The sequence below is a fragment of the Vidua macroura genome, chromosome 21 (genome assembly GCF_024509145.1).
Source record: "Vidua macroura isolate BioBank_ID:100142 chromosome 21, ASM2450914v1, whole genome shotgun sequence".
NCBI classification, from domain to species: Eukaryota; Metazoa; Chordata; class Aves; order Passeriformes; family Viduidae; genus Vidua; species Vidua macroura.
In genome coordinates this window covers 8,996,987-9,020,893 of record NC_071591.1, presented here as the reverse complement: position 1 = coordinate 9,020,893, position 23,907 = coordinate 8,996,987, and the positions used below count along the sequence as shown (strand labels likewise).

At 53.3% G+C, this 23,907-nt stretch overlaps 1 protein-coding gene and 1 long non-coding RNA gene across 2 annotated transcripts in view; one reads left to right on the top strand and one right to left on the bottom strand.

The window, feature by feature from the left end:
* Window positions 1–372: 372 nt before the first annotated feature.
* On the bottom strand, window positions 373–2,175 carry LOC128817785 (uncharacterized). The gene is made up of 3 exons (XR_008440290.1): window positions 1,951–2,175; window positions 1,131–1,174; window positions 373–1,042 (listed from the first exon to the last, which is right to left on the bottom strand). It is a non-coding gene; the product is annotated as an uncharacterized LOC128817785 (long non-coding RNA).
* A 138-nt stretch (window positions 2,176–2,313) lies between these two features.
* Window positions 2,314–23,907, top strand: part of LOC128817884 (collagen alpha-1(I) chain-like) — an 83,482-nt gene continuing 61,888 nt past the window's right edge. Inside the window, exon 1 of the mRNA XM_053996787.1 lies at window positions 2,314–2,410. Coding sequence (XP_053852762.1) covers window positions 2,314–2,410 — 97 coding nt within the window. The remainder of the gene's footprint in view (window positions 2,411–23,907) is intronic.

Sequence of the window (23,907 nt, the reverse complement as noted above, 5' to 3'; positions counted from 1 at the left end):
TCCTTCATGCTTGAAGTCACTGGCGTGTGCGGGAATTTTTTTACATCCACAGGTTTTTAGTAGGATCCCAGTGAGGAGGGGTCACTGGGAATTTGGCATCTCCCTAGGAGGGAATTCACTCGGGGAGAATTTAAAGGCAGAGCAGTAAGAGAAATGCTGGAAGGTTGGGGACTGAGGGATGGCAGCAACTGATGCACTGGGGGCTCTTATTAGGGTGTGCAGATATTTGGGGGGCGAAGTTTGGGGTGGGTGAGTCAGCAGGAGAACGGAGATCTGAGCAAACCAACCCTGAGAGAAGGGATGGAAATCCAGAATGGAGCCCCTCCACCCAAGGAGGAAGGCAGGAACAAGCTGGTGGAGCAGAGCTGTTAATTCAAAACAAACAGGATCAATAACTGGAGTTTATTCATTTTAGCCTCACCTCCACTTTCTGTCATTGCTCTGAAACAGAACATCTCAGCCCTGGCTTTGTCTGTTTTTATTATTTCTTGGGTTCTGGCAGCCTTTTTCTCTGCCCAGCACGACACAGAGGAGGGGGAGGAGGCGTGGTCCTTGTCCAGCTACTCCTGCACAAAAGGCTGGCACACCCGCAGGGCTGGAAACCCAAATTTTCTCTTCGAGGGCTGAGGAGAGCATGGATGTGGTTGTGTCACTGGATACAGCAAATGAGGGTGATTAAAAAGAGGATGCTGAGCTGAGAGACAGGACTGTGGCACAGAATCCTGGGAATTCGACAAGGGGATTTTCCTCCTCGTGGGTTGGAGAGTGTTGGAAAGACCTGGTGCTGCAGGTGGTTCACCTAAAAAAGACCTGGTTCTGCAGGTGATCCACCTAAACCAGACCTGGTTCTGCAGGTGATCCACCTAAACCAGACCTGGTTCTGCAGGTGATCCACCTAAACCAGACCTGGTGGGATGTGCAAGGAGCAGAGGGCAGAGTCCCACGGGTGCCCCAGCAGGGGTGTGGTGCAGGACATGCCAAGAGATGGGACATGTGCTGCTGGGACAGATGGTCACATCCAAGGGAATCAATCAGTGAGGTTCTGGAAGGAAAGGCAAACCCATGTCACATGTTCTTGACAAATAAAGTCCTCTCCATGGCAAAGCAAAGGCTCCTGGGGTGTCTCTGACCTTCTTTTCCTTGGCAAGCTGAGCCAGTGTGGCAGGGGAAGCACCTGGGAAGGGGCAGAGAGAGGTGAGCACAGCACTGAGCTTGGCTCATGTCTCAAGCAGCAATCAGGATTTCAGGTGGGGAATCTTTTTTCCAATGCCATAGTGTGGCATTCACCAGCAAAATGACAGCTGGGTGTCACTCCTGAGCATCTCCTGCTCCCTGGCAGGGATGTCCAGCTGGAGTTTGGCTGCCTGTCTCTTGCTGAAGGTTCCCAAATCTTTTGTGTCTCTGCATGATTGCTGCAGGGACAATATTATCGTGGATTGGGAATAAGCCTGCCTCCCCCGTGGGCCTGAGCCAAAACCCCCCAGGGCATCTGTGAGCACCCAGGGCTTTGTCACACACGTGGGGCTCCAGCTGCAGGGTCTGTGCCACTGGGGACACTGGAGAGCTGAGAGGTGGGGTCTGCTATGGGGTCTGGAGGGGGGACTGGGGGTACCCCCTTTTGGGGTGAGCTGCAAATACCTGCCACTGGGATGGGGGCATGGCTGGGGAGGACCTGGCCTGGCTCAGATTTACCCCTGTGGTCTCAGTAAGGGGCTGGACTGGCCCAGACCCTAAGGAAAGAGGGGTTATGCCCAGTCCAGCTGTCATTGGAGAGCTGGGGTGCCTCGCTCACCCCAAAATGCCAGGGCAGGAGCTGCTCTGTCCTCCCCCCTGCAGGAGCAGGGCCGGGTACCCCCAGGGGGAGCCAGGCACGGCTGGGGGGGCAAAGCACCCCAAGAAACACCTGCAGTGGGATTTTGGGAGAGGGAGGATGTGGGATGTTGCCTTTACCTGCGGAGGGCAAACCAGCACAGGAGGGGTGTCAGCATCCCCTGCAGAACGCGCTGGAGGCACAGCCCGTGTGCGAGTCTGGGGTGTGTCTGTGCGTCCGTCTGTCACCCGCACGGGGGGGAAGGAGGACCCCCACCCCCAACTCCTCATCCCCGGGGGGCTCTGGCAGCGCGGCTGATTTTGGGGAGGGGGTGATGTGGGACATAAACCCCGGGGCTCCCCCGGGCCGCGCGGTGCGGGGCAGGGCGGGGGCCGGGGCCGGGGCCGGGGGCGGGGCGGGGGCCGGGGCCGTGCCTGTCCCGGCGGCGGGGCCGGGCCGGGATGCGGCGGGGCCGGGATGCGGCGGGGCCGGCGCCGGGCACGATGCGCGGCGGGGCGCTGGCGCTGGCGCTGCTCTGCGCCCTGTCCCTGCGCCCGGCGGCGCCGGCGGCCCCCGAGCCGGGCTCCGGGCTGGACTCAGGTAGGACCGGCGGCCGGGGGTCCCGGGGGGGTCCCTGGGGGCTCAGCGGGGCTGGCGGGCGGCCGGGACATCCCGGGCAGGGATGCGGGCGGTCCCCAAGGGGATGCGCTGGGAGCCCGGCACGGCGGAGGGGCGAGCGGGGAAAGGGGAGAGGGGCTCGGCCGGGACCGCCGGGGTTCTGCGGGGATGCGGCGGCGGCTCCTGGCGTTGGGGCCGGAGGGGACTCCCCAGGTGCCCCGGCCACGGGGCAGCCAAAAATGTTATGGGGCAAAAAGGCTCTGCCCACGTCGAGGAGCGTCCCCCGTGAGCTGCTGGGGGCGGGCAGGGACGGAGCCTTTTGCGGTGTCCCCGTGTACGGGGGTGTCTGGAGGGGTCCCTCTCCCTGCGGAACAGAGCAGCCGGGTTTGCTGGGATTCGTGTGTGGCTTCTTGGATGTCTCACGTCATAGAATCATGGAATCCTAAACTGGTTTGGGCTGGAAGGGACCTGAAGGCTCAGCTTGGTTCACCCCTGCCATGGCAGGGACACCTCCCACTGTCCCAGGTCACTCCCAGCCCTGTCCAGCCTGGCCTTGGGCACTGCCAGGGATCCAGGGGCAGCCACAGCTGCTCTGGACACCCTGTGCCAGGGCCTGCCCACCCTCTCCTTTGGCTGAGCATCACCCAGGTGTGAGGCTTTGCCCTTCGGTCACTGCTGCCCGGGCTGGGGAAGGTCCTGAGCTCAGGAAGGTTTTCAGGTTTTATTGTAGATCTGGCTGGTGCATGGTGCAATCCTCCAAACGTGAGGTTTTCCTGGGCTGTGGCCTAAACCAAAACACTTCTTTGGGGTTGAGGCTCTTGTGCCCAGCCAGTCCCTGCTGATGGAGCAGCTCTGCTCCAGGCAAGGCCTGTCTGGTGGCACAGCTCCAGGAAACTCCCTCGAGGAGCAGGGTGGGAGTGAGGGGCAGCAGGCTTGGCTGGACTTCCTGCCCTCGGAGCTGGGCTTGGCTTTGGGAGCTGGAGCAGTGACCCGTGCTGTGCCTGGCTGCGTGCCCTGGGTGCCGATCCTGAGGCAGGTGGGCAATAATTGAAGTGTGGAGAGAGTGCCAGAGGAGAGCAGCTCATGACTGGAGCTGGGACTTGGTGTTCAGGCCTGCGAGACCTTGTGAGGTTCTGTGTCCCCTTTGCTCCAGCAGTGGCAGAGAACAGGGCACAGCACGCAGCACCTGGGACACCTTAGGCTTGGAAGGCAATTGGAATAATTTCTCAGGAAGAAGGATCCCTGTGTTCTTTCCTGCCTCCAGCTCAGTCAGGACAGGGTGATTTGTTGCTCCTGTTCTCTGGGTTGGGCAGGAAGCTGTTGGTGTTCCTGCTGTCCTGTCCCCTGTGACCACAGCTCACCCATGTCCTTCAGCACTGGATCAAATCCATCCCATGAACTCTAAACTGGGTGTCAGCTGCAGCACCAGGCTGGCCTGGGAATGGTGCAGAGGATGATTTTTAAGGGAGCAGTTACTGAACTTGCATCTATTTTTTGTGGTTTCATAGAAACCTGGAAGGTTTTGGGTTAAAAGGGACCTTGAAGCCCACCCAGTGCCACCCCTGCCATGGCAGGGACACCTCCCACTGTCCCAGGCTGCTCCCAGCCCTGTCCAGCCTGGCCTTGGGCACTGCCAGGGATCCAGGGGCAGCCACAGCTGCTCTGGTCACCCTGTGCCAGCGCCTGCCCACCCTCCCAGGGAACAATTCCTTCCCAATATCCCATCCAGCCCTGCCCTCTGGCACTGGGAAGCCACTCCCTGTGTCCTGTCCCTCCATCCCTTGTCCCCAGTCCCTCTCCAGCTCTCCTGGAGCCCCTTGAGGCCCTGGAAGGGCTCTGAGCTCTCCCTGGAGCTTCTCCTCTCCAGGTGAGCACCCCCAGCTCTCCCAGCCTGGCTCCAGAGCAGAGGGACTCCAGCCCTTGGAGCAGCTCCGTGCTCCCCTCTGGTTCTTTTTATTGCAATTCCTAAGAATTCCCGTGCAGTGTTGTGGGTCTGGGATGGGGCTGGCACTGGCAGGGATTTTTGCATTTGGGATGCTGTGGGGTGGGATGAGCCCCAGCTGCCCCTTCCTGTCCTCACAGCCTGGGGGTCTCCAGGGCTTTGCTGAGCTCCTCCCACCATTCCTGGCATGCTCTGGTTGAGGAGGAGGACAAAGTGGGAAGCTCCTTGGGTCAGTGGGAGCCCAGCAGCTCCCGAGCTCCTGGGAGCCACTTTTCCCTCACAAATGCAATAAATGGTAATTGCAACCCCACTCTGCAAGACACAAAAACTCCCCCAAATCAACCCAGAAAATCCTGTCTGGGAATGAGATCCAAAACAGAAAGTGCATGAACAATTGGTCATTAATTAAAGCTGGAGTCATCCAATTAAAATCTGCTTAATGAAGGGATGCATCCGAAAATGCAGGGCTTGGCTCCTGCAGATGACATTTCTTGCTTGAGGTTTTGGGGGAAAATGGGTTTTCAGGAAATTATCCTGCTGGAGTGCTGAGACTCTGAAATGTCAGATCCACCATTGTGCAAGGTCCTCAAATCTGGGATCTTTTGGAAATGTGCACATGGATATGGTAAATGAAACATTGAACCTGATGAAAATATAGAAAATTATATATAAATTGTGTTGTATTAGTGCTGTCTATGTGCAGTTGCATGTGTTATATATATTTTTTTTATATAAAAATATATTTATTTTGATTAAATCGTGTTTATGTGTGGGCCTGATGCTGATAATCTTAACTAGTTCCAAGTCCAACTTCTTAAAAATCCAGAAATCACAGATTTGTACTCTTTGTATCATTTCCATTTGACCCTCCATTCTATGGAGTGTCATGACATCCTTAATTAGGCAATTATGTGGAATTACCAATTTTTTTCCCCTTGACAAGACCCTAAATTGTGCATTTAAAGTGGAATAAACCCAGGGGTCACTGCCTGTGCCCCCAGCACTGAGAGCAGCTGGGAGCCTTCCCCTGAGGCTCTGCCCCTGGGAGGGCAGGACATGGAAAACCAAACCCTGGGGGCTCTCAGGAGTTCTGGGAACCCCAGACAGAGCCCACCAGGAGATTTTTACAATCCAGCTTTTATCCCTGAGCTCCTTTGTGGGTTCTTCTTTGTGCTCCAGAGGGAGGAGGAAAAAACCTGCCTGGGTTTGTGCTTCAGAGCCATTTGAAGGACTCCCTTATGTGAACTCTGCGTTTGCTGAGCATCATTTTCCAGCATTTTCTGCTGGATGGAAGAGCCTTTTTCTAAAATCATTTTAACTGGGAATAGGGAGGAGGTGTACCTCAAATACCTTCTCTGGATCCCTTGGGGTTGTGTGGTTGTACCCCCCTTGCACTGCCCTTGGCACACCCAGGTGCCTCTGGCCCGGCTGCTTTGGGAATTCCAGCCTGGAAGTGGCCCCTTGGACACAGGGAGCAAGAACAGCAACTGCTCTGCCAGTTATCCTGAAGTTAAGTTCCAAATCCCTGTTGCAAAACACAAAGATCCTATATTAGAATGTATTTATCTTAATTTGAGGATAAAATCGGGATCTGATAGCGTGGGAAGAGCTTGGGAGGCGACGGTGGGTTTTTAGCAGTATTTTTGAAAGTGAGCAGTTGTTGTTGCAGGTGGCAGTGACATTGCCAGCCAGCTGTCCGACGTGCCCATGATAGTGAGCCCCCAAAGAATGATTTTCCTTCTCTGGAGGAGAAGGTGCTGACCCGGGAGCTGGCCCTGCATTCGGGCTGTGGCACATGGGGACGTTTTCCTGCTGTCCCAGCTGTCACTGCCTCCTCCCCAGGGGGACAGGAGACACAACACTTATGGCAAAGCCCTGAGGGATGGGATTTGGGGTGCAGGGACACTGAGGGCTGGGTGCACATCCATCCTGGGCTGCCAGATCCAGCTGCTGGCATGGTGCTTTTTGCTCTGTTTAACTTTGCCCAGCTGCAGCTGTTTGGATTGAAAAGTCTCTCTCTGTTTTAAGTCTGTCTCGTGTTGGATTATTTGAAAACTTCCAGCCCAAGCTTCCCAGCTGTTCCCAGGATCCCTGTCTTCAAAATGTTTTGGTGTTCCTGGAAGCAGAGCTGGGTTTGGCTGCATCCCCACGAGATCCCTCCAGATTAGACCAAATTAAAAACCTGAAACTTCTCCACAAGCCTCATTTCCTAAAGCCCCTTTCCCTCTGGATGCAGGCCTTGCTCTGAGCTGGCTCTGGCACTCAGCCCATGTCCCCTGTGCCACCACAGAACATAGAAAGATGCCAGAGCTGCTTTCACCTCTGTTTTCTGCACCTTAGTAGGTGGGAATCATTCCTTATCATTCCATTTAAACTCTGGGGTGCTGGGGTAGGGTTTCAAGTGCTGTTCCTTAGGGGAAGATTTTCCAGAGAAGTGGAATGGACCATCCTGTTGGGATCAGATCAGCTCGCCAGGAGCTGAGCTGGAGCATACAAACATCATTCCCATGGCAAAATGGACAGTCTGGGCTGAGTGTCACACCTAAACCTTGTCCAAACCCTGGCAGCTCCTGGTGTGAAGCCCAAGCTGAGCCAGGCTGGGCTTAGGTGGAAGATTCTGGGGGCAGACACAGAGTTTGGTGTGAGAAGCAGCTTGGAGTGGCTTCCCACACCTCCTTCCTCTGGGCAGGCTCCCAAAAGCTCCTCATTCCTTGCAGGAGGAGCAGCCATCTGCTCCTGGTTGAGGTCCTGGCCGTGGGGTGACGTAACGTCGGTGCCTCCCTGGCTGAGGCAGCTGGAGCTCTGTGTACGTTCAGGGTGTGCTCTAGATGTATTTCTGTGTTTATATACACGTGACATGGCTCTCACAGCCAGCCCGGGGCTGGCACTGCCTGTGTGGGCCAGGAATTCTGGCTGTGGTGCCCTGGCAGAAGCTGGGAATGGTCTTACAGCTCAGCTCCGAGGAGGGGCCACTCCCTGGACACTGCAGGTTGTGGGGTCCAGCGCTCCTCAGGGGGTTTGGGTGTCTGGGGCTTGTCTGGGAGGGAAAGCTGGGGGATATCAATGGATCTTGGGTGCTGGGATGGGTCCTCATGGTCCTGCTGGGTGCAGGGTCAGGGCTCAGCTCTGCAGGGAGTGAGGGAGGATCACAGAACCACAGAATTGATCACAGAACCACAGAACCACAGAGCCACAGAATCAATCACAAAATCTATCAGAGTCAGGGAATCAATCGCAGAATCAACGACAGAGTCACAGAATCAATCACAAAATCTATCAGAGTCAGAGAATCAATCGCAGAATCAACCACAGAGTCACAGAGTCACAGAGTCAATCACAAGATCTATCAGAGTCACAGAATCAATCACAGAACCACAGAACCACAGAGTCACAGAATCAGTCACAAAATCTATCAGAGTCAGAGAATCAATCACAGAATCAGTCACAGAATCACAGAATCAATCGTAGAATCACAGAATCAATCAGGGAATCACAGAATCAGCCACAGAATCAGCCACAGAATCACAGAATCAGTCACAGAATTAATCACAGAATCAGCCACAGAATCACAGAATCTGCCGACTTGGAAGGGACCCAGGAGGATCCCTCCTCCCTGGGAAGCTCTGGAATGAGGCAGGGGCTGTGCTGGTGCTGCAGCTGTTTCCAGGCTGGTGTTGAAAGAGGCTCTGCCTGCTCCTCTCGGCCCTGGCAGAGCGTTGGGGGCAGATTTGAGCACAGAAACCCCATTTCCTTCCCTAAGAAGAGGCTGCTCACCCAACCCACCACCCCATTACAGGGTTAGTAGGGTTTTTGGTGCTTTGCTCCCTGTTCTTAGACAAACCCGGCTGCCAAGGCTGGCTGTGTCCCCTTCCTTCCCATCCCACGGACCGTGGAGAGGCTGAGCATCCCCGGCTCCGTGGGATGCAGCAGCTCGGGGGCACTTGGGGACACTGGCAGAGGGAAACGCTTCCTGGCTGGGGCAAAGCGATTCCGTGTCCCCGCTGCTCCTGCATTGTGCACAGGCTTCATTCAGCCGCGAGCAGCGCTCGGCTGGAAAGCTTTGCTCTCCTGGGCTCATCAATTAACGGGAAAAAACCTCCCCAGGACTTCAGCAGCCTCCTCCCGCGCCTTTGCCACTCCAGGAGCTCAAGAGAGCAACAAAATGACAAAAAGCAGCTTCTGTTCAGCGCACCTCAACCCTGACCGGGCGTTCCTGCCACAATGCCGGCAATTAGTGCCGCACTAATTGCGGCGCTGCCGGCAGTGTAACTCCTGCGGGGTTAAAGGGCGCCTCAGGTGACATCGCGCTGATCCCGGGGCTGCTGGGGACACGGGGCGCCCGGCGCGTGGCTGCTGCGGCGGGGCGGGCGAGGGCAGGGGGACGGGACGGAGCGACACGGCAGGACGGACGGACACGGCAGGACGGACGGACACGGCAGGACAGAGGGACACAGCAGGACAGAGGCACATGGAGGGATGGAGGGACATGGAGAGATGGAGGGACAAAGCAGGACAGAGGGACATCAAAGGACAGAGAGACATGGAGGGACAGAGGGACATGGAGGGACAGAAGGACATGGAGGGATGGGGAGACATGGCAGGACAGAGGGACACGGAGGGACAGGAGGACATGGAGGGATGGGGAGACATCAAAGGACAGAGGGACACGGAGAGATGGAGGGACAGGGCAGGACAGAGGGACATGATAGGACAGAGGGACGTGGAGGGACAGAAGGACATGGAGGGATGGAGGGATATGGTGAGACAGAAGGATGTGTTGGGACAGAGGGACATGGGAGGACAGAGGGACACAGTGGGATGGATGCACACGGCAGGACAGAGAGACATGGCAGGATGAAGGGACATGGAGGGGTGGATGGACATGGACAGACAGAAGGACATGGCAGGACAGAAGGACATGGAGGGATGGAGGGACACAAGACAGACACAGCAGGACAGAGGGACATGGAGGGATGGAGGGACATGGTGAGACAGAAGGATGTGTTGGGACAAAGGGACACGGCAGGACAGAGGGACACAGCAGGACAGAAGGACACATCAGCCCCTCCATGCACAAATCCGTTTTCCCTCGGCTTTGCCATCCTGCCGGCCCCAGGGGAAGGATCCCCAGGATTTGCTGTGGCTCCTTTTCCAGGGGTTGGGCACAGGTCAAACAGATTTTGCCCAGGGAAAAAACCACTTGATTTTTGTTTCCTTTACCAGAATGTGAACGAAGTAATTTTTAAAGAATTATTTGTGGTCTTATAAAATCATTCAAACAGCAGTTTCTATTTTCTTAAAGAAAAAAAAAGAAAGGTGCAGGAAGGTAATTAACTTTTATTTGTTGGAATCTGATTACCCTCCTATCCCCATCCCAGATCCACCTCCTCACTCCAGAAGATGGATGTGTCCTGAAGCTGATGCATTTGGTTAAGACATAAAACATTTCCATCAGGGCTTGGAGAAGTGGGAGGAGGAGGTGGGTGATGGGTTGCAGAGACATCTGAAGGCTCTCCAGTCCCAAACTCATCCGTGAGAGCTGAAAGGCTGATCCCTCCTTGTTGGGAAACATGAAAGTTTGACAAGGAACTCTCACAGATGTGTGTGCTTGGCAGAAAGATCTCTGAATGTAGAACCTGAGAGCGGAATAGAGATGGAAGCAAGTTTTGATATAAAAGAATAAGAGATGTCTAAATTGAGAATTGCTAAGCCAGTCTTACTGGACAACTAAAAAAGCAAAGGTTAAGTCGAGCTGGAAGGAGGTTTTGTGATTAGAGCAAAGGATATGTTGGCCACAGACAAAAAAGATGTTTTTTCCAAGTAGAAAAAGGTCTTAGAAAAAGCAGAAGATACCAGAGGAAACAAACATCTCGATGCAGCAAGTAGAAAAAGGGTCTAAGAATTTCCCACTGCAAGAAAACTGAAAAACAACTTTAAGCTTAAAGTGTAACATAACTAACTCGTGTGGTTGGACAGCAATGACTGTCTAATGACTAGTAATGACCATAATATGGTCATGGTAGCACTTGTGATAGGCTGTAGGGAAGAGTGAAGGTACTGACTGCTTCTTAGGTATTAGGATGTTCAGCAAAGAAAAATATATAATGCAATGTGACCAGAACTAAAGGGGCTTCAGCTTTGCCTTGAGCTGGAGCTGGCAGCTGTAGGGGTGGCTCTGTCACCCACGGCCCATGGCTGCTGTAAAATACCATAAACAGCATTTTGTGTACAATAAACAGCATTTTCTAGACAATAAACAGCATTTTCTAGACAATAAACAACATTTTGTGTACAATAAACAGCATTTTGTGTACAATAAACAGCATTTTGAAGAGCCACTTGGAGCCCCCCATCTCTCCCAACAGGATCCTACTCCTCCTCCTGCTGGGGAGCTGGGGGGAGGATGCAGCTGATGCTCCCAGCTGGAAAACCTGGAGAGAACGGAGGGATCATGGGGCAGTGCAGGGAAAGGCTGGGATCTTCCACTCCAGCTCCTCTGGAGGGTTTTGATGGGAGGAGCTCCCCAATATCCCTGATAATTTCGTTTTTTGGGATGGGGAAGTGTCTGGTTGTGAGATGCCCAATGTCACTGCAGAGGTGACACACTTAGAACTGGGTGATCCTTAAGGCTCCTTGGATGTTGTGTGTAAGATTGAGGTAAAATTGTATTAAGATGTTGTCTTTTTGTATAAGGTGTGATTTAGAGTGGTAATTGTAATTTCATTTTTATTTAGGAAAATTAAATATTATGTAAAAATTTCTTTTTATTGAGTTAAGGATTTTTAATGTTTCTAGGGTGTTTGAGGGAGAAATTTGGTTTAGATATTTTATTTTTTGAAAATAAATTGTGAAATATTTGGAGAGATATTTTGTGGTATCAGTAAATTGGTTAAATAGGTTGAGAAGTCCAAACACAATTTGGACTTGAATAAGTCAAATAAATGGTATTTAACTAACATTTAATTAAATGTTAAACTAATATTAAATTAAAAAAGTTAAGCTTACATTAAATAAATTAACATTTAATTAAATAGTATTGGTTAAGATTATTTAGATATTGGTTTTTGGTTGATGCATGGGTAGGATTGTGTTATTTAAGAGAAATAATCCTGAAGGTTCCTTCTGAGGATTCCTCCCAGAGCTTCCTGGGACTCTGGGAATCTCTGACTGGGGCTGAGCCAAGGACCGAGTGCTCTTCCCTCTTCTCCCTGAGCGTGCAGTGACCAAGAGCAGGAGCAGAGGAGCAGCCCAGCCTGGGGAGCACAGCGGGCTGGGCTGGCTCAGGGTGGGCTGCAGCTCCCGGCTTCCTCAGCCTGGGGAGCTGTGGTGCCCTCCCGGGGTCTGGGTGTCGGGCTGACCCCAAGAGTGTAAAAGTCCTCCAGCCCGTGCGGCCAGAGGGGGAGTCTGAATGTGTGGGATCAGCTTCTCAAGGTTGTTTATTTTTCCTTATCTAGAACATTCTCTCTCTGACCTGCTGAGCTCTGTCCAGCAGCTCGGCCATGGCATTCTGTCTGCCCTCAGGGCGGTGTTCACATTTTATACCCAAAACTCCGTGTGCCGTGGTTACAACAACGTGCCAATGTCTGTCATTGATGTTGGACAGTGTGTCTGTGCCTGAAACCAACAGAAAAGTGTCACCAGCACAGCAAGACATGGAGGGCAAGGAGAAGGAGAAGAAGGTCAGGACACGCCCAAATCCCTCTGTCTTGTCCCTTTGAACTCCATTCTAAAAACCCCAAAATTCTACTTTTCCACCCTGTGTTAATTCAACTACCACACTACTCAAACCCTTGTGGCTTGTAATTCCTCACACAGAGTTGGCAGCTTTTCCCATGGGCTGAAATGGAAGCCACAGGTGTTTTTGACTTCGTGCCAAGGTCTCTGAGCCCCCTGCCAGGGTCTCAGACAGCCAGGGCAGCCAGAGGGATGTCCTGGACTCTGACAGTGCCCCTCTGCCCATCTGGCGGGGCACAGGGTGGGACAGACGCCTCCCCTCCTCCTGCAGCACCTCCCAGCTGGGATCTGAGTGGGGAAACGCAGTCAGGCAGGGATTTGCTTCCATTAGCTCCTCTCTTTTTCCTTTTTGAACCTGCCAGTGTTTGGAGCAGGGCTGGGACCCTGCCAGCGTGCTCTGTGTGACCCTGCAGCGTTCCCTCCCTGGCACCCCTGGCAGGGCCAGCTTTGTGCCCTCCTGTTCCAGCACAGACCTGCAGGAACTGGTGGATTCCCCGGGGCAGGTCCCAGCAGGGGAAGCTGCCATGGGGCAGGGACATGATCTGTCCCTGAAAGGGCCCTAAATCCAAGGGGAGAGTGGAAGAAATTCCAGGTGTGGAGACCAGAGAGTTGTGGGGTGAGGAGGATTGATTGGGATGTTGTCCATGTGCACAGCACCCCGTGGGACCCAGAGCTGAGGGGTTTGGGGTGTGAGTGAGCTGGGGGTGCTCACCTGGAGAGGAGAAGCTCCAGGCAGAGCTCAGAGCCCTTGCAGGGCCTGAAGGGGCTCCAGGAGAGCTGGAGAGGGACTGGGGACAAGGGATGGAGGGACAGGACACAGGGAATGGCTCCCACTGCCAGAGGGCAGGGATGGATGGGATATTGGGAATTAGGAATTGTTCCCTGGCAGGGCGGGCAGGCCCTGGCACAGGGTGCCCAGAGCAGCTGGGGCTGCCCCTGGATCCCTGGCAGTGCCCAGGGCCAGGCTGGACAGGGCTGGGAGTGACCTGGGACAGTGGGAGGTGTCCCTGCCATGGCAGGGTTGGGATGGGATGAGCTTTAAGTTCCCTTCCAGCCCAAACCATTCCATCATTCTCTGATTTCCTCGCTAAGCAATGAAATGTGTTTATACTGAAGATTAGGAGTACATCAGACAGGTAATTTCTGCTCACAGTGCATGAGATACATTTTATTTATGACTTTCTCTCTCCCCTGCTGCTGAACTGTCATTTGAAAGCCACATTTTGCACGGCAGCTCCCGCAGGGAGTGGGAAATGCTTGATGAAAGAGGCAGGTTAAACGAGCTGCCATCCAAGGAAGGCAGCAGCACCCAGGAGTGGAACCTCTCGTTTGGCAGAGCTGTGTTATTAATACTTGTTTGAAGTCCTGGGATGGATCAATGGAGCAGCTGGGCTTTGCCTGTGGAAATGCTGGGCTCTGTTTTGGCAGGGCTGAGGGAGATGTTCTGTAATGAGGGCTATTAAAAGGTCGTTAGAGATGTGGAGGAGTTTTGAAGTCAGATCTCAGTTTCTGGCAGCGACTTTTGTGTGAGCAGATCTTTAATCAACTCCTGCGCTTTTTCTTTTTATTTTTTTTTTTTTTTTTTTTTTTTTTTTGCATTCCTGGAGCTTTGTGGATGTTTCAGTTTTGAGGATGGAAAATGAAAGATGGGGGTGGGATTCATGTCAGGAGACAGGACGTGGTGCCAACGTGGTCCCCCTTGGCCTGGCTGGTGACATTTTGTGGAGTGTGGAGTTAAAGTGAGCTGCAAAGGAGAGGGGGAAAGAGAGAAAACCAGAGGGTTCACACTCTTCATGTGGAGTTTGGGTGAAAAAGGTTCCCCAGAGGGTGCTGGCACTGCCCAGGCTCCCCAGGGAATGGGCACGGCCCCGAGGCTGCCAGAGCTCCAGGAGCGTTTGGCCAGCGCTGCCAGGGATGCCCAGGGTGGGGTTGTTGGGGGGTCTGGGCAGGGACAGGGGCTGGGCTGGGTCATCCTTGGGGTCCCTCCAGTTGAGGATATTCTGTGATTCCACAGCTGCTCTGGCACCCTGTGCCAGGGCCTGCCCACCCTCCCAGGGAACAATTCCCAGTTCCCAGTATCCCATCCATCCCTGCCCTCTGGCAGTGGGAGCCATTCCCTGTGTCCTGTCCCTCCAGCCCTTGTCCCCTTCCACCTGTGGGGAGCAGAAGCCACCCCACTCCCACTGGGCAGGTCCTGGAAGATCACAGACCCCACAGACCCCGCAGAGGCCTGTGGTGGTTCCCTCTTTATCAGGGAAAACCTTTAAGCTGTTAAAAAGGCTCTGAGGAACACCTTCCTCAGTGGCTCTTCCTAAAGCAGAGCTCAGGCTCCTGCCCGGGGCACACAGAGCTCTGAATCCACATGAATTCATCCTGTAATGCCTCACTTGTGCCTTTCCTCTCTGTTTGAGGGGACTTTGGGGAATCCTGCAAACCCTACACCTCCTGCAGTAAAAGTGCTGTTAATTTTCTCCCCCAGCTCTGCTGGTTTTAATTGTGACTCCCACGCCAGCTCTAACAACCCACATGTTTCATGTATTTATTATTTCATTCGCTCCTGGCCTTCCCCAGGGCTGGGTTGTGGTAGCTCCAGCTGCTGGCAAGGCTTTAAATCCAGATGAGATGTTTTTCCTAAAGGGAAGGGTGTTTTTATAAATTCAGCCACAACTCTTGGTCTTACAGTAGGAATTGAGCCTGAGATCTCCTTTGGCCTATTCTCTGTGGGACAGCAGACCACAGAATCACGGAATTACAGAATGGTTTGGGCTGGAAGGGACCTTAAATCCCATCCAGTGCCACCCCTGCCATGGCAGGGACACCTCCCCCTGTCCCAGGCTGCTCCAAACCCATCCAGCCTGGCCTTGGGCACTGCCAGGGATCCAGGGGCAGCCCCAGCTGCTCTGGGCCAGATCTCAGTGGGGGCTTTTTCCTGCATGAACAGGAGCAGATCCCACACTCAGTGACCACTCCATCACCATTTTTTTGAGTGCTGATTGAGAAAAAGAGACACAAAATGAAACTAAAGCAGGAAAAATGCTTTGCCCTGCTGTTGACCCCAGGCACAGCCATAGGAGACAGTGCTTAGATGTCATATTTGGGGTTGTTGTCGTTTAGTGATTCAGATTTTATATTTTTCTGTCTTAAATGTACCAGGTGGTCGTGGCTCTTGGTGGGCAGGGCGTGATGCTGCTCCAGCAGCACTAACTGGTGTTACTGGTGTAGCTCCTGCTGGTCTCTGGAAGAGCTGGGCTGCAAAAAAAAAAAAAAACAGTTTCATGGCTGTTGGGACATTGCAGGTGTGTTTGTGCAGTGGCAGGAGGGGTAGGAGGTGTTTTAGGGACATTTTCAGCTGCTCTGGGCAGCTCCATCCTGATCCAGACACCTGGACCTGGCTCCACTGTTTGCCTGTGGGTCAGGATTAAACGTTTAAAACAGTTATTTCTTGTTTGGACTCAAATGTTTATTAGTTCTTATTTATTAAAGTCTTACAAATTGTGAGTTCTACAACACTTCACTTACAAACTAGAAAACAGAGCTGTATATCTCCCTCTACAATGTCTTTTAAGGATAAACTGTCTAATTAAGAAATGCTACTTAAATTATTTTTACTTTTAACTTAACAACCAACCACTCATACCTCACAATGTAGACTTTTTTATCTAATTACACAACACTACCTAAACCTATAAAGAAAAAAAAAAAACTCTAAAACCTCCATTTTACCTTATATATATTACTATATTCTAAAACTTTAAGTTTTCTACCATGTGATGTTACACACTTCTATTTAAACTGCACACCTATAATCTTACTTCTGTTATTCAATTTTGGAAGTTTTCTGTACAGCCTCAAGCCAAACGTAATGTTCTTTTAAGAATCAGTACCTATCAGTACAGAAAGTCTAAAATTCTCAGCAAGCAGGGCTCCAACATGTGGGGACGGGAGTGGCAGTTCCAAAGCTGTTCCTTTGTGTCTGGGCTCTTGTTCCCGAGATTTGCAGAGTCTGGTTTTGTTTAACTTGCCCTCGAGCCTTGGGGAGAAGGGTCTGGGGTTACGTCAGGGGCTGCGGCTTCCTCCTGTCGAGGGCACGGAGCCAGCTGTACCGGAATGGGCAAAGGAGACAGGGCTGACACACGCCAGCAGGTCCCGGGGCACGGAGACAGCTCCAAATGTGTCACATTTGTGGGAATTGCAGCTCCCAAGGCAGCATTTCACCCTGACAAAGAAGGGAAGGAGCAGAGGGGGAGGAGGCTGAGCCCAAAGCAGCTCCCCAAGGCATGGCAGGGATGCAGGAAGGAGCATCCCGGGCTGTCCCTCCTCCTGTCAGCCCAGGGACCCCCATCCCTTGCGGCTTCCTGCCTCTCCTGAGCCAGACACGTGCAAACGTGACCGGGAATCCACCCGGGATGCCTTTTCCTCCCCCAGGCTGGTATTTCCTCCCGGCTGCCTCTCCCCCTGCACGGCCCCTTCTCCACGAAGCCAGTGAGGCATCGCTGGTGACCCTGACCCCTGCAGCTCCCCTCCCCTCCCCTCCTGCAGAACGGGCAGCATCTGGCAGGCACGTGCTGCCCAGGCTCTGGGGTCTCTCCAGGCTCCTTTTTGGGATGTGTTCCCTCTCCAGCCCTGGTGTGCAGGTGGGGACACCTCTCAAAGGGACCCCCCCCCCCAAGGACAGGGGTGGCCCCAGCATCGCTGCTCCTTTCAGGTGGTTGGGGAAAGGTTCCTCCAGCAGAAGGGTTTGGGGGCTGTGCTGGAAGTTTGAGGGTGAGGAGTGATCCTGGATGGCTCCACCCTGATCCCCTCTTGGCTCCTGTGCTCTCCTGGCTTCCAGGAGTGCTTTTTTGGGGAATATTTTGAAGAGGAAACCTTCTGGTTCCTCTGGTTAATCCCTTCCTGGTGCCTGCAGCAGCTGGGATGTTCCATGGGCTGGGCTGCAGACCAGCAGGAGGACACCCCATGCCTCATTGCCATGGTGTTCTCCTGACCATGCAGGAAGGGAAAGCAGGTTCCTCCTTTTCCATGGGTGACCCTGGGTGTCAGGTGTTGCTGCAGGCCCCCAGCTGGGTAATAATTAGCACTGACTCCATGATTGCAGAAGGCTGATCAATTGCTTTATTATCTCATCTATACATATTATCCTATGCTCATTAAGGAACACAGTAACCCTCACAGCCAGTCCAATCCAGCTTTGGCCTAATTGGTGAATCCATCCAAACACCATCCAGTGTCCAATTAAGAAATCACAAATCTCCATGACACATTCCACACGTGCACAACAGCAGGTGCAGCGAGTGGAGATAAGAATTGTTTCTCATTCCTTCCTCTGATCTTCTCCCAGCCTTCCCCAGGACAATGCCTGGGGAAGTTGTGCCTGCTCTGTGTGCCAGAGAGCTGCTGCCACACTCAGGGAGGATTCATCCATGCAGGGAGCCAAGAGGTCCCTGAGATGTTTGGCATGGCCAGGGGTGACACAGGGGGAGGATGGATCACAACCTCAGCAACTCCTGTGAGCTGGGAAGGCTCTCCCTGGGGCTGTTCCTTGCCCAGAGCCTCTCTGGAGGTGTCTCTGTGGAGGAGGATGAGGAGTTTCTCCATAGCATGGGGCACTGCAGGTGTGAATTCCACACCTGGCATCAGTGGGGCCATCCCTGAGCGTGGTGCTGCAGCCAGGGAGGGGGTTTGGGGCTGGGCAGGGGCAGGACAGGCACAGCCTGCTCTTGGAGTTAATGAGGAGATGGAAGCTTTCGTCAGGGCTGGGGTGTGGTGGATGGACACTGGCATCCTCCCGAGCATGGAGAGGGGCTGGATGATTTTCCAGATGGGATCATAAGCTCCTGGCTTAAAGAAAAAGCCAGGAAAAAGTCCCCCAAAACCAACCAACCAACCAAACAAACAAAAACAACAAAAAACCACAAAAAAAACACCCAAAAAAACCAAACAAAAAAAACCCCACAACCCCACAAAAAACAACCAAACAAAAATAACAAAAACAAAAAACCGATGACAAAACCAAAAAAAATCCCAAAATAACTCCCCCCAAAAAAGCCCCTCAAGACCCCCTCCAACCCCTCCCCCCCAAAACAAAAAAAAAAACCCAAAAAGTTTTAAAAGAATAAATAATAAAAAATTGCCTCTGAGCTTTTTGTGTCCATTTTTTTTTTTTTTTTGAACCATGAGCAGTCAGGTTTCCCATGCTTTTCTCCATGGCTGTGAGGCTCAGGAAGTTTAATTAAAGAGAGGTTTAGGGCTGTTAATGAGTCCAGCAGCTGGAGCATTAAATCTTTGTGTGCAAGTGGGGAGTGCTCCCAAAAGCAGCTCCAAGGCCCTGCACCCACTCTGAGGTTTTTCTCCTTGGATTTTCAGTCCAGAGGATCCTGCCCATGTTGGAGAACATTAAATCTCCTCCCCAGCACTTCTGGTTTCTCCTCCCCAGCGAGGTGTGCTGTTGGAATCCTGGATGCTGAGAATTTTCAACTCTCTGTGCTGAAAGGCACAGACCCACAAGAGAGCACTGCATTTGGCCTGAGGTCGTGGAACAGGCTTTTAAAATGGATTAACAGCACTGGGATTACGGGTGTGGAGTTGGTTAGGAGTCTGTCATATCACAGGGTGGAAAACTTAGAGTTTGGGGCTTTAGAATATAGAAATAAATATGAAGCAAGATGGAGGTTTTAGGGTGGAGGCAGGATGTTCTTCTTTACATTCTTCTTCCTTCTTCTCCATGGGTTTGGGTGGTGTTTTGTGATTGGACAGACAAGTCCGCATTGCAGGCTTTGGGCGATCAGTTACTGGGTTAAAAGGGAAAATAATCCAGGTGTCCTTTCTTACTTGGATAGTTTAGCCTTAAAAAGACCTCGTAAGGAGAGTTAGTTAGCCATTTTGTGCTTTGCCAATGAAAAAGCTGCTGAACTCACGGTAGTGAGATTGTAACACACATAAGAAATAACAAACACCTGAGCCCAAACATGAAACACCATCTCTAGTGCCTTCAATCCCGACCCAGAGAAGTGGATAGGGTGTGAGCAGCAGGACAGGGAGAGGGCATGGCTGGGAATGCCCCCTGGAATGACCTCCTGATGCTAATTAAAACAATTCCTGTGCTGTTGGTTTTAATTTGCTGTGTTTATTTTCCCTCTTGCAGAACAGGTTGTGAACATGGCCTTGCTGCAGCTTGGTAGGGATTGGATCCATGTTGAGCCAAGGAAGGCTTTTTCATGCAATCCTGGAAAGATCTGAGTGGGAAGGGAACTTAAAGCTCATCCAGTGCCACCCCTGCCATGGCAGGGACACCTCCCACTGTCCCAGGCTGCTCCCAGCCCTGTCCAGCCTGGCCTTGGGCACTGCCAGGGATCCAGGGGCAGCCCCAGCTGCTCTGGGCAACCTCTGACAAGGTCTCCTCACCCTCACAGGGAACAATTCCTAATTCCCAATATCCCATCCATCCCTGCCCTCTGGCAGTGGGAGCCATTCCCTGTGTCCTGTCCCTCCATCCCTTGTCCCCAGTCCCTCTCCAGCTCTCCTGGAGCCCCTTCAGGCCCTGCAAGGGCTCTGAGCTCTGCCTGGAGCTTCTCCTCTCCAGGTGAGCACCCCCAGCTCTCCCAGCCCGGCTCCAGCCCTGGAGCAGCTCCATGGCCTCCTCTGGATCTTTCCAGCAGCTCCAGCTCCTTCCAGAGGGGACCCCTGTAATAGATGGGGTCTCATGAGAAGGGCACAATCACCTCCCTTGCTGCTCTGCCCACTCTGCTGGTGATTTTTGATTTATTTATCCTTCCACCCCTGCTCTCTGAAGGCAGTGGGACACCTGGAGCTGCTCCCCTCACTCCCGTGCCTTTCAGGAACAGCCCAGCTGATTTCCAAGGAGCTGCTGATCCCAATTAACATTTGCTCCCCACCTGGGAGCCTTTACTGGCCCTGGGCTCTGCCCGAGCTGTGGCTGTGCCCCAGGAGTGGGGACAGAGCTGCTGTGGCCTGTGGAGGAACCCTGGGCAGGGCAGCACCCGTGGGGCTCACCCAGAGCTCCCTGAGGAGAACAATTCCCAAACCTGGCTGTGAGGAACAACTCCCAAACCTGGCTGTGGGGCTCACACAGAGCTCCCTGAACAGGGAAACAATTCCCAAACCTGGCTGTGGGGCTCACACAGAACTCCCTGAGCAGGGGAACAATTCCTGCACCCAGCTCCCAAACCTGGCTGTGGGGTGCCCCTTCCCCAGGCTCAGCCCCCCCAGCTCTGCACCCGGCGTGATGTGAGAACGTGAACCCTGCTCCTTTTCACAGCACACAGTTAGTTGCCTTTTCCCATTTAATCTCCATGAATGTGTTTTTGTTTCATTTTTACACTCCTTCCAGGCTTTTACTGGAATTCCCACAGGCCGGAGTGGGTCGGGGGATGCTGATTGGAAACAGAATAGGGCTGGAAGTAGCCGAGATAAATGGGGCTGATAAGGCAGCCAGGAATGCCCCACTGCTGGGAATTGCTGCTTCTCAAGGAAGGGAACGGAGCTGGAGCCCCAGGAGAGGCTGAGGGAGCTGGGAAGGGGCTCAGCCTGGAGAAAAGGAGGCTCAGGGGGGACCTTGTGGCTCTGCACAGCTCCTGACAGGAGGGGACAGCCGGGGGGGTCGGGCTCTGCTCCAGGGAACAGCAACAGGAGGAGAGGGAACGGCCTCAGGCTGGACATCAGGAGGAATTTCCTCATGGAAAACATTGTTAAACATGGGCAGGGGCTGCCCAGGGAGGTTTGGAGTGCCCATCCCTGGATGTGGCACTTGGGGACTTGGGTCAGTGGTGGCCTTGGCAGCACCGTGGGGACAGCTGGGTTCAGTGACTTCAGAGGGCTTTTCCAGCCTGAACAATTCCATGATTCCACGTTTGCTGCTGCTTTACAGCCCTGCCCTTGCTGGAGAGCTGAGTGCCAGGAAGCAAGGGCCAGGAATCACCCCAGCTTGGAGATGGATGTTTCTCTGCTTGGATAAATGAGCGGATTTTTCTCAGCTCACACCTGGGAGTGGGTTGAGCCTGGGGGAGAGTGGGTGGATTTTTCTGAAGCCTTCACATCAACTGCTGTCATCTCCCAGACATCCCACCCTGCTGGCTCTGAGCAGGGGGCAGGAACCAGGAGATGACTGCTGGCTGATGTGTTTAAAACCATGCCCTGAATTCCTCATCTTCGGAGCTCCTTCTGCAGTGGGGCAGAGCAAAACCTCCCGTGCAGCTCCTCAGGATCCCCCACAGCCCAGCTGGGGTTTGTCCTCGTTGTGATCCACAGTTTCACAGAATCCCTGGGCTGGAAGAGACCTTCAAGATCATTGAGTCCAACCCAGCCCCAACCCCTCAGCTAAACCCTGGCACCCAGTGCCACATCCAGGCTTGTTTTAAACACATCCAGGGACGGTGACTCCACCACCTCCCCGGGCAGCCATTCCAGAACTTTTGTTGCAAACACCATCACAAGGGGCTCCCTGGTCCTTGCCCAGGACTGGAAATCCCATTTCCTTCCCTGTGTTTTTTCCTATGGGAATAAATCACCCAGACTCCATTTTCTTCATGGTGGAAAAAAACCTTCCTTAGTCACATAACTCCTTTTTATCCAGGTTTACAAACCTCATGTGTGACTCCCATTGGTCAGGAGCTTTCTTGCCCATTACTTATTGCTCATTAATGAGTTGTTATTTTTGTTGTATTAATTGGTCACTCAAACCCCTGGTGTGTACGTGCAGGGACAGTTGTTTGTGAGAGAGAGTTTTCATTTTTCTATCTAACAGTATAAAACCAGTTTATCCAGGTGTAAGATGTTTTTTACCCAGGACTAGATTGTTATGCTAATGAACTGCTCACACCAGGATTGCTTTCACATGGGAACTTGCACAGTGACAAGGCCAGCCACTGATTTTAGGAGAGCAGGCTTGATTTTATGACGCCTTTCTTTATAATTTTTCTACCTTATTACAACATTTCCGTACAAAAGAAACTGCTCCTTGCTCTTTCTAGGACAAGAGGAAACAGCCTCAGGTTGCAGCAAGGCAGGTTCAGATTGGAAATGAGGAAAAATTCCTTCTTGGGAAGGGTTTTCAAGCCCAGGCTGCCCAGGGCAGTGGTGGAGTCCCATCCCTGGAGGGATTTGGAAGCTGTGTGGATGTGGCACTTGGGGACGTGGCACTTGGTGGCCTTGGCAGAGCTGGGGGATGGTTGGACTCTGGAGGGCTGGGCAGGCTCTTGAAATGCAGGAATCAAATATTTTAGGGAGAAGAGGTGTTTGAGCCTGCCCACATCCTGCAGCAGTGTCCTGGCCTCTGGCTGTGGCAGAGAGGGAACAGCCCCAGGGCTTTGTGTGATTTAACCTTGTTCTCTCAGGTTTTACAGTGAATTAAAACAATTCAGTATTTAGGGCTGAGCTGATCCCTTGGAGTCTTTCTTTAACTGCAGGTTTGATGGGAATGGCACAGTTCAAGCAGTTCAAGCCGACTCCACTTTTTACATTACTTTTCTTCATTTGCTTCACTTCCAAACCAGGAAAAAAGCATCAGAGCCATTCCTTCACGTGGTCCTGCTGCTCCCAGAGCACTGGCGTGTGCTGGAAAGGCTGGAACACTGCTCCAGCCCAGCAGGAGAGCTGCTGCAGCAATCTCCAGGACATTTAATCTGATGACTGCAAAACCAACCCAGCCCGGTGGCTTTGGAGGAGCCCTGCTCGCTGCTGGCTGGATAAATCCTGCAGGAATTGCTGGAGTTGGACAGGAAAGTGAGGCTTTGTGCCCTCAGGAAATGCAGGTGTGGAGCAGGAGCAGCCATCCCGCGGTGTCTGCAGCACTCCAGGCTCTCGGGGAGCTTTGTAGAGTGGTTGGTTTTTAGGGATATTTTTGGGAGAGCCCCGAGGAACAGAGTTGTGCAGCAGCAGGGGCTTGTCCACATCCAAGAGCTCCCAAGTGAGATGTGCAGGGGAATTTTGGAGATTTATATCCAGTGGGATCTCAGTTCTTCCACCCTCTCCTTCCCTGGGGCCATGCTCGCTGCAAAGCCACTGTTGTCACCTGCTCTGGTGTTTGTGCCTGCACCTCACACCTGTCCTGGGGACATCTGGGCTTCCCTGGCACGTTCCTGGGGGGAAGAATGGTGGAGGCCAAGGTTAGGGAATAGGGGGTGCCTTTCCAAGCTGTGGATGCTGCACACTGACACTGGGGCAGGGGTTTGCTGGTCCCACAGGGATGCTGGGGGGCCCTGCAGGTGTCACCTCCACTGCAGCTCCTCCAGGCTGTGCCAGTGCTGATGGTCCCAGCAGATTGCCCTGCCCAGCCCTGATCCAGCACCTTCTCCCTCCTGGCCAGGGACAGGAGCCAGGGAACAGCTGGGGCAGTTTTGGGCACCACAACATAAAAACTGACATTGAGTGTTCAGAGGAGGCCACAAGGGAAGGGTCTGGAGGGGCCCGTGAGGAGCAGCTGAGGGCACTGGGATTGCTCAGCTGGAGCAGGCTGAGGGCAGAGCTCCCCGGGGGCTGCAGCTCCTCCCGAGGGGCAGCTCCCATCTCTGCTCTGGGACAGGGACAGGAGCCAGGGAACGGCTGGGGCTGGGCCAGGGCAGCTCAGGCTGGAGAGCAGGAAAGGTTCTTCCCCCAGAGGGTGCTGGCACTGCCCAGGCTCCCCAGGGAATGGGCACGGCCCCGAGGCTGCCAGAGCTCCAGGAGCGTTTGACCAGCGCTGCCAGGGATGCCCAGGGTGGCATCCAAGGCTGGGCAGGGACAAAGCCCAGGCCCTTTGGGACATCCAGGATCCATGGAAAACCCCCTGAGCTGCACATGGCATGGCTCT